The following is a 10970-nucleotide window of genomic DNA, read 5'->3' on the forward strand; positions in this document are numbered from 1 at the left end:
GGGAACTGGACGTAATTCCATCTGACTGGTCCCAATCACTGATTGTGCCAGTCTATAAGAAAGGACAAAAGTCCTCCTGTGACAATCACAGAGGGATCAGTTTGACTAATATAGTGTTTAAAATATTAGCTTCAATAATACTTGGATGCCTAACCAAAGCTCGTGAAGAGCAGACTAGAGAAAACCAGGTTGTTCTTCGACCTGTACGTGGTTGTATAGACCCGATATTCACACTAAGTCAGGTCCCAGAACATAGACATACATTCAGACGTCCCACAATAGTAGTATTTCTTGACCTTAAGGCGGCATTCGACTCCATTGATCGTGAGGTTCTATGGCAGTGTTTGTCAGTGAAAGGAATACCAAAGAAGTACATTAACCTCATAAAGGCTCTCTACTCGAACACAACTGGTCGAGTTAGAGCCTATGGCGAACTGTCATCAGAATTGGTTACCTCAAGTGGTGTTCGTCAGGGCTGTTTACTCTCTCCATTCTTGTTTAAGTTTGTCGTTGACATGCTTTTGGAGATAACACTTTCATCATGATAGGGAGTGAAGTAGTTGATCGTGTTAACCGCTTCACTTAACTTGGGAGTCTCATCAGCCCTTGTGGTCTGATGTGTGACGAAATCTCAGCACGGATACAGAAGGCTCGTCTAGCTTTCGCCAACTTGCGTCCACTCTTTGTGCTCTGTCAAATTCTAATCTTCTGAATTCTTCGTGTTTCTGTCTTTTTTTCCCTTTTCAAATTTATTTTACTGGATGATACTCCTTGAGTAACATCTTCAAACCCTAATCTTTCGGATTACTGCTTATATTCTTACTGCTTCTACCACTATGTGATTTAAATCGACAACTGGATCCTTGTGCTAATGTGGTATAGCAACTCGAACTGTTGTACGTACGTACGAATTTCTACGTTGTGACTGACTGACTTACGCATCTTGAGGTTATTGAAAGAAACATCAACTCTGCTTTCAGTACTGTCTAACCATTTCCTCGTCCCATATATTCAATAATTTCATCTTCGACATAAGGCCAAGGATGTTTTTGAGCTTTGCTTTGGAGTTTTTTTGTGTTCAAAAACTTAGACTTACTCTGGTTACACTAGTTTTTTCAGGAAACAATCAGGGCTTACTGAGTTTCGCTGATAGTAATTAACAATATGTTTTTCAAGTATTAAATTCTGTTATCAGATGTCAGAAAAAACGAGCGTGATCTCGGGAAACGAAAAGTACAGTATGGTGTTACATTTAGTTTTTAAAGTAGAATTTAGTATTAATGAAAAAATAATCTGGGTAATATAAGTAGTTTTGTTTATTGGAAAAAGGGTTTTGATACTTTTCGTCCATGCAATAAAAATTTCAGTTTCAAAGCAGATTACCCATTTCATTTATCCAGCGAAAATGAAAATGTTCCTCTGACTTTTATGATGGAGGTGGAGGAAAATTACACCACTGGCGTATACTTTAATCCATGTCTTATAACGTGTCAGCTCACTGAACTGTTTTATCTCCAGGACCTCAACTGAGGTGTTGTGATGGACCAACAGACCTCAGTCCTTCGCGTTTCCTAACCAGTCCAAGCGTCGGTAAATAGTGCGCTGGAATAAAATTCGTAATACATTTCCAAGCCCCCTAAGTTGGTATCTTAATGATTGTAAAGGCCCGTAATTCATTTTCGCTTGTAAACATAAAAGATCAATTATTTCGAACGTTTTAATATAAGATTGACTTGAATTTATAGACATTTTGTTGATAATTACTTTGTCTTTTACTGCGTATTCGACAATGACAGTAGTTAATTCCAACTCTTTTAGGCTTTGAAACTTATGAACGATCGTACTAGTCGTATCTTCATGGTTGAATATTTTGCTAAAGGTACAGCCATCATATTATGTGCTGCATATCACTTAGGAATGCACTTTGATGCGGGTTATGTCTGGTTTCTTAATCCTTGGTTATCAAGCAATTGGTGGCAGGCACCTGATGTGCATCCCAGAGAATGTACCCATGAAGAAATGCATAACATAACTTCATGGACTTTCACGGTTGGACATCAATTAATCATGGAACCACTGGCTCACAAATTTATGCCTTCTTCATTTAGCGACGGGAATTTGTTTGCTTTTGACTCGTCATCTCATAAGCTACAAGGCACTAGTCGACGATTCCGTCGGTATTCAAATCAGTATGCACAAGATTTGCGGATTCGTAAATTCAAGCATCCATTATATAATGGTCATTTTACAAATAACTATGACGATTCACCTTCAGATTCCGAGTTACAACGTTCAGTTTTTAATACGAAGAGTGAAGATGTTGAGTATGTTCATTCTTCTCATGACTACGCAATACATACATATGAATCTGTTATTGTTCTAGCTGCAGCACTTATTCACTTATTACACCAAAATCCAAGTGCTATTTCTGTTTTTGAATCAATGTCAGTTGCGGAGGCGTATCGTGAGTTAGTTTTTGAAACAGACTTTAGATATACTATTTCTTCAAGATTCATTATGGATGATTCCTTTGCAAACCCAGTTATTTCATTGGACACAGGTTTCCACTATGTATACCGGAAAGATGAAATTAAATCGGCTTCTCAATTACGATTTAATAATTTAAACGAGCGTGTTGCTGATTTTTGGCTTCTTAAACAACATCAAATCAATATCACTGTTCCCATTGTATTGTGGAGTTTAGACCAAGAGTTTGTAAGCGACGATAATTCTATGCCTTTGAGTTCTTTAATGGACGCAGCTGATCTGACTAACTTAGCGGCTTCTGAACGTTTTGCCCAACTAATGGGGGAACGCTGGATTAACGATGTGAATTGGGGTAATAACGATGGACCACCAGATGATGGATCAGAACATGACGATGACTGTGTGTTTGGATTTGTAAGCAGAATTTTCGGTGTGAATTGTACTGGTTCTACCGTGATCGCTACTATTTCGATAGTGGTTTTTGTAACAGTACTGTGTTTCATCCTGTTTATTGTTTACTATCGGCGCAAACTAAAGAAAACACAATTAAAAATTCGTCAACCATATGAAAACCTTTGTAATGAGCTAAAAGACATTGATGTAAGTACACATCACCAGTGAATCATTTTGTCTTTTAGAGTACTGTAATCTTGATCTTAGCTACCGTTCGTTCATGTTAAAACGCCTTACTGAAGGTAAATACTAAGCGCCTGTGTACGTGTGATTTGATAACTTTTAGTATGCAGTCGGTCGTACGCCCTACATAATTTTCTAAATAGTTTTTGTACAGAAGTAAGAAATAAGATTGTTGTCTTTATACATTGATCTAACCTGCTTCGGTTTAAGAAAGCATGTAGAGAATGTTGAAACCATAGAAACAACCTTAAAGTATTCTTCTCAAATGATTGAAGATGCTTCAGATAAAACTTCCGTTTTATCCTATGGGTTTAAATGTTTATGTCGATTCGCGACTGCGACTTCTGGGGTATTTTTAGCAAGCTATGTTTCAGAGTGATACAATAACGTGAAGTGCTTCTCAAGAATTGCACTTGCACATGCTTGTTTATTCCTATGATCCATTTTAAACCATATCACAAAGCGTTCTCAGCTGTTACTCTTTTTGTGTTAGGATTTTAAATATCGTCTAAATGCTTTGCAGAGTCATGATGACCAGCTCACTCAAAAGTTAGATTTTCATGCGAGATAATTTCAGATTGCTAAAATACATAATTACTACTCGTATCACAGTATTGAAAAGTATAATAGCTCTTAATTCCCACAGTTACATCTCATTCTACCAATCTGTGCCTGAATTTATCCTAACTGTTAATTACACTGTGGTTCCTTTTGTCATGAATAATAGAGGTAAGATTTGCGCAACTTTATGTCACAAAAGTTGTCTAGTGATAGTCTTTTATAAGTGAATAACAATAGAAGAGATGTTATGATATATGAAAGATCTATACATCTTCATAACAAGTTTAGAGATTCAAAATTTTCCATTTTGTCCTAATCAGTTACATTTCGATTAACTTTTTAAATATTAGAAGTCTAGTTTCGTGTCTCTTGTTACTGTCAGATTCCACCTGCCGACATAGTTTTGAATCGTCGTGTCGGTCAAGGAGCATTCGGTATGGTGTATGGCGGTGAAGCGAAGCGTAATGGGCGTTGGGAAGCTGTAGCTGTCAAAGTGATTGGTAACAAAGCTACTTACGAAGGGAAAACAGATTTCCTTTCGGAAGCAAAACTAATGAGAAGTCTAGACCATCGAAATGTTGTCCGTTTAGTTGGTATCTGTTTGTATCCGAAAGAAAATCATCTTTATCTAATCATGGAATTTATGCTAAATGGTGATTTGAAGACGTATCTTCTATCTCGGCGTGTTTTGGCTCAACAGTATGTTTAACACCACTGTAAACTTTTCCCCTTTTGATGACAGTTATTGATTTTATGTATACTGAAACATATGCTAACTATAAAAACATATTCGTTCTCAAAGTATGCCTCGGTGACTCATTCACTGAATTCCATCTGTCGGGTGATATGTTGGTACTACTAGTTCACCCGACCGTTGCTGCTACCTTGATGTGCTGTTCGGGCTCGCTTATTGAGATGAACCAGTCGGGCTATACTGGCTGGAATAATTGTTCCTCGAGGTTCTTCCACGCCAGACAAGCCGGTTGAAGAGCGTTAAGACTAAAAGCAGCAAACTCGAGGTTCGAGGACTAAGTCGTACTGCCGACTGTACAGATGTGCGATGGCAGTAAGGTGTTTCCTTCATAAAACCAGCATAACAGCGATGCTGCCTTCTCACAAGGAGATGTGAGGTTAGGAAAAGTCAACCATAAAAATGCACATCTCGCCCTATCCCACGGATATCCGTCCTCGGCAGTAAGGTCTCAACAACTACGGAGCCAAAATGAAAATTACTCACAAAAATTTATTTTATTTATTTATTTAAACACATAAATATTGGTACAAGGAAGCATCAGATACATATGCGCCATACAAATCTCATTCGATTTGCTTGAGGGCTGTGATACTGCCCAGGTGCCTGAACTGAAGCAGGTGGTTTTCTTAGGGGGCCACACCCGGAGCCTTTGACCTAAAGATCTGATCCACAAGGCAGTGGAGCATCGTGAGGAGATGCAGTCCCATGGTAGCCGGTGATCAACGATTGATTCGTACGCCATTTGTTCGCCCTCACGATACTGGAGCCCATGTGCACCATTGGTTTGGAATCAGGGTTTTCCAACTCCCCTAGGTGGACTCGAAGTGTCCATCAACCCGGTTAAAGCGCCGTACATTCGCTTTTCGTCCTCTCACTTTCGTAAACAACACCCTCGCCACGAGAAGGCAGTGAGTAGGACTTCCCTGTCAGAGGCTATATATTCGCTGGCCATGTGAGAGCATTTGGAGAGGGAGAGCGGACTCTCCTCACTCTCGGCCGTACCAGGGCATTTGGGGGCAAAAAGGTCGCGTAAAACCGACTTCAAACAGTTGTCTCTTGGGCACTGCAATCAATCTTTCAGGTCACGATGACCGACTCCAATCCAATTTTTTTTCAGACGCCTCAAGAAGAACCCTTCCACGGTGTAGGCAACCGGAAAGTGATAACCGCCCTCACACCTCTAACAGCACTCAAGATCACTGTATTCACAATCAATTTTCCCTCTTCCATTCCTATCATTCCTCCTACCTTGACTTTCAACTCTAAACGTCCTCTTTCGAATTCTTCCTTAAGTGTCACCATGGCCAACGATTCTAGTGCGCGAAACACTGTCCTAGGTCTACTAAAACCGCACTCCAAACTACACATTGAAGCCTTCAACGTACGCAACCTGTGCCAAATCGGTCAACAGGCCTTCCTGGCTAAGGCCCTAGAATATCGTACCATTGATGTTTAGTGTGTCTCTCAAACACACACAGGGTCCTAGTGTGATCGTCCACTTGACCTCACCTTGTCAAAACAGAGAGTCGATGAGATACACCCTCCGTGTATCTGGCAACCCTATGGCTAGCTCTCGTGTACTTGCAGGTGTAGGTAGGCAAGGCACTTAGTACAAAGGCAGAAGAAGCACTTCTAGTATGGATCCCCGTTAACGGTCGCCTATTTGCTGTCCGTCTAAACGGCTCTGTAAGAACTCGAAAGGATAGGGACACACGTCGTTTCTGATTACGCTCTCACTGACTGCAGTACGGATGAAGTGAAAGATGACTTTTACAGAAAGCTTTCTGAACTTATTCATCAAGCTAAACGCTCAGACATAGTACTCGTAGCAGGCGACTTTAATGCCCAATTAGGCAGCTTAAACCAAACAGAAAGACATTTAGGTGGCTATTTTAGTATTCTGACTCAGCGAACAGATAATGGTGATCATTTGTTGCAATTGTGCTCAGACAATCGTTGTAACTGATTAACTACTTGTTCAGGTTGATTATTAACGCCTGTTCTTTCGATGCCTGTTCCAAATTCTCGGCGCTATGTGTTATTTCTTCTGCCTCTCTTCCTTTTGTCTTAAGGATTTCAAGTTGGGGCTTGCTTGTTGATCTCGGTAGAGTGCGACCTATCCACCCCTCGTAGGTTTTGTCAACTCACATTTCATCTGGACTGTGGTTCGTTCTCTTCCAAAGTAGGTTGTTGCTGATGATATCTGGTCAACAGCTCTGGAATATCTTGTGTAGGCAGTTATTTTTAAATACTTGCCTTCTCGCTTTTGATATTCCTGATGGCCATGTTGATTTCTTCGACTGTTGGTGAGATAACATCTATATTTGTCTGTTATTTCCTTCTTTCTCAGCCTTTTCTCTCGTCATTGCTGTCTTCCCTATTTTGGGAATTAGGTAGCTACAGATAGATTTTTTGAATAATTCTCTCTACTGTCACACATGGAGTCTCGTCAGGGCTATAGTGAAAGTAGATAACTACGTATGTAGCCAACAATTGTAACTTTTTCTAAAATGTAACTAACTACAGTGTTAGTAGAAAAACGCGAAATTGTAGTCAATTACCAAGAGAACAATAAACACATTCACATAAAACAGTAGCACGGAAACAAAAAATGAAACAATAACAAGGGTTAGTCATGTTTATATAACTTGTGCAATTTACCGATAGTGTTGGTGATTGAATATGTAGAGTTAAATGAGTCTAAAGTATTTGATTTGAACGAGTATTGTACAAATAGACTGATGACTATTTGGCGTTTTTTATAGGATGTTTTGAGAAACAAAGACAAAATCCCTCTACGTTTCACGATCTTGCATTCATTTCATATTGATTGTACTAGTAGGCAGAAGCTAGAGTAACTGTTACTAAATGGAAATTCGCGTGATCTAATTACGGTTGGAACTAGAAAATGAACTGCTATAAAACAGTCTAAGGCGTAATCGAATGCAAGATTATATGTTCCATATTTATGATTAGCTAGACAAATTATTATTAACTAACATGTTTACTGACAGTATGAGTTTATATTTATGTTGAATATCTTAAATGGAGTCTACCGTTTATCTTTTGAAAAGCTAGTTGTCGCCATTAATCATCCACCTTATTTTAGAGTGCCTGATCATGACGGTGTTTGTCCAGCTACACTGACTGGTATGGCAATCGATATTGCTGAGGGTTTGGCTTACTTACACAGGAAAAATTTGATCCATCGTGACATTGCCTGTCGTAATTGTCTTGTTGGTTCTGATGGGATTGTAAAAATTGGAGATTTTGGTCTTACTCGTGAAATGAATAGTAGTGAGAACGAAGGTTATTATCGCTTTACTCGTAACTGTAAGTGTTGGAATAACTCTTTTTGTTTGTTTATATAACCTTATTCATTCTATTTAAAATGTTCATGTACAATTTATATAGCATAAGTGATTTTTAATGTTGATCTAAATAAAACCACTTCATATTTTTACTGCGTGTGCTCGCTTAATACTGTATTTGTATTACTAAAAGCTTTAGTTCTTTACAACCAATTTGGGTATATTGTGTTTTTGCAAACCACCATCATATAATGTATTTAAAAACTTCCATATTCGTCCCTGTTACTCTGAATCCTGTGTTGTGAAAGAGCTGTTGTCTAACCGTTAAAGGAGTAATTTCCCAACTACTGGTGTGCTCGTCGGAACCTCCCCTAACGTACTCACATACTTCAAATGTGGCCTAAAGAAGTGTTCACACATTTACTTCGTAAATTACGTCATTTTATCAACATTTCTAAATCCAACTGTTATATGCATATACCAATCTGTGACAGGTATTTCAGAAACTGATTTTTCATATCTCTATTCAAATAGGTGGTATCACTTTCCTAATTGATGTAAGTACAATGTAAAACCAATATCCTGACGTTAATGTTTCAAACTAGAAGACGGTGTAGTATGCTGACAGCACGTTTTTCAAGATTATACTGCGATATTCGTGATACGTTTGTTTCTATTGCTTTCAACTTTTTGTTAATCAATTTTTATAGGTGAACTCCCCATCCGTTGGATGTCTCCTGAAGCTGTCCAGTTTGGTATATTCAGTGTTCATTCTGATATTTGGTCATATGGAATAGTATTATATGAAATTATAACTTTTGGAGTGTTCCCGTATGATGGTTTAGGTGATGTTGAAGTTGTGGAGCGTGTAAAACGTAAAGATTTTAGCATAATCGAATTTTTGCCTTTAGCAGCAAGAAACACTACTATGTAAGTTCCATATTATTTATTTAGGTATAATTTTTTTTCGTCATCTGTGCTATTTATTTACTAATGTACCATATGTTTCTTGGTTGTCTTACTTTTTTTCAGCTCTCGATTAATATATCAATGTTGTCAGCATCAATGGCAACATCGTCCGGCTTCACTTGATCAAATTATAGCTATTTTACGAAAAAATCCCGATTGTGTCCGCCCGTTTCTTACAAATGAACCACCGAAACCAAACAGTACCATTGATGCCCTTCGTGTAAGTTACTTCTGGATGTTATTTTCAGGATTTAAACAATCAAAAGTCATCATTTTCATGCTTAGTTTTTCTTTTGTCTCTTGATCATCGACTAGATCTTCCCTACGAGCAGTCTTACCATCATTACGTTCCAATACCAGCACTAATATAACCGTGGTCTTTGTCAGTAGCTGCTTAGTTATGATCCTTTTCAAACAGAAATGGTTCCAAAGGATTCATAATTGTGCAGCGACATGTATTTTCAGATTTTCTTTAGTAGAAAATGCTAATTGATTTTGGTTGATGTATTATTAATTCTTTACAACTACTTGTATACACTACTGTTAGTAAAAGCGTTGGGGTAATGAATAAGGTATTCGGTCTCCAATTCTTACTCTCAAACCCCTCTTCATCTACTTGGGTTTAGGCAACCGTTCAGTATCATTGGCTGACACACTTAGATTGTGCTTCATACTCAAATATTTGGTGAATGAGTTATTCAAACAAGTTTAATGTACTATTGTTGTTGTCAATTTCACATGAATTTCCTTAAGTTAGTGTAAGTGCGTAAAGACTTATTAAAATTCAGTTTCACATTTCGCCCTTGTATCCTTGGATTTTGTCAAAAATACTCAGATCAATCGAATATAACTATTTTTCAATAATTAGTCAGGAAGGCATGAATACAAATATCTTCTGAATTATCAAGATTATATGCTTTGTAGTATAAGATATCCAAGTGATTATCATTTCTGCACCAGTCTTATCGAGTTTTTGCCTCTATGCTGCAACTTGGATGACGCACTGATGTTTTGTTTTTGTAGCTTGTTCACCGAAGTACTTTTACACCTAAGCTTTATTTTGTAATATGTTTTTTCGAGTGTGACTGATTCTTATTATGCCTTCTCGTAATTACTCCCTCTTAACATCAGAAACTTTTCTCGGTTCCTGCATTAGTATGATGGAGAGTGTTTTCTCTAACGTTTTCTTATTGTCTAGGAAAATGTTGTGAAGTTTACTTTTTCATTCCCTTTTCTATTTTGCTTAGTTTCAACCTGGTGCTGGTGCATGTATCATGTCGAAAAATACTCTTGCTTCTGGTGATCCGTCTCCAAGTAACCTAGTTACTTGTAACATTACCTCTGATGGCATTCATGGTTATCCAATAAGTTCTAGTATTCGAGGTGTTCTCAGTGCAACAGGTAGTTTGGGTGGTTCCGGAAAGTCCCCGTTGGGTCATCATTCATCGGATTCATTTTCAGAGAACCTTAGTACATCTGCATTTCTATCATTTTTATCAGAAGCTCCTTTGCAAAACTTAGGTCGACGTCGTCATAAGACTGCTGATGGTTCGACGACAACCTGTCGGTACCATGGTATTCGTCGGGGTACCAGTTCTTCTTCCTGTGGCCATACGTTTCGTAGTTCAGAACACAGTTCTGGTGATCGTTCAACCACCGAAGACCAACCACATCTTGCCAGTGAAATTTTGAGATTCCCTAATTGTCAGAAGTTTGATTCTTTCAGTCCTAAATCAACCATCTCATTTGAAGAAAGGAGATTAAAAAACTACTCTAAAACAAGACATGGTAAACCAAGTCCAATCAGAAAAATATTTAGCAAACAAATTAGTATGGGGGACGAGCATATGGAATTAGTTTTGCCAAAAAATCCAACCGATTATCGTTATGTTCATGATTCGCTTAATCAATCTTTCGTCACACCTATAAGCTATCCCCAGGATGAATCAAAGACCAGAACTTCCCAAGGAGAAATCGTATATGAATGCGAGGATTTTCAAAATGTTCAACAAGATAACAGTTTAGCGTTTCTACCTTGGTAAGTATATTTGTCTAATCATTCTGCATGTGAAACTTTTTCGTTGTTGTTCTATTGTATTATTTACTCACCACTTTCCATTCAGAATTTTGGATTCTTAAAAGTATTTGAAATAGCAGAAACCAATATATTTTGATCTAATCGTGTAGTTCAAACTGGATTTATTTTCCTTTATGCAGTTTACTGCACAAACTGTCCCATAAGTTTATCATAG

The 10970-nt window shown here is 38.0% G+C and overlaps 1 protein-coding gene across 1 annotated transcript in view; it reads left to right on the forward strand.

Annotated features, from left to right (window-relative positions):
* Positions 1–10760, forward strand: part of Smp_019790 (tyrosine kinase) — a gene marked incomplete at its 3' end in the record, with an annotated part of 28984 nt that extends 18224 nt beyond the window's left edge. Inside the window, exons 10-15 of the mRNA XM_018789097.1 lie at positions 1819–3087; positions 4067–4383; positions 7548–7771; positions 8460–8679; positions 8782–8938; positions 9966–10760. Coding sequence (XP_018646463.1) covers positions 1819–3087; positions 4067–4383; positions 7548–7771; positions 8460–8679; positions 8782–8938; positions 9966–10760 — 2982 coding nt within the window. The remainder of the gene's footprint in view (positions 1–1818; positions 3088–4066; positions 4384–7547; positions 7772–8459; positions 8680–8781; positions 8939–9965) is intronic.
* Between the last annotated feature and the right edge of the window lie 210 nt (positions 10761–10970).

Source organism: Schistosoma mansoni, assembly GCF_000237925.1.
Source record: "Schistosoma mansoni, WGS project CABG00000000 data, supercontig 0136, strain Puerto Rico, whole genome shotgun sequence".
In the NCBI taxonomy this organism is placed as follows: Eukaryota; Metazoa; Platyhelminthes; class Trematoda; order Strigeidida; family Schistosomatidae; genus Schistosoma; species Schistosoma mansoni.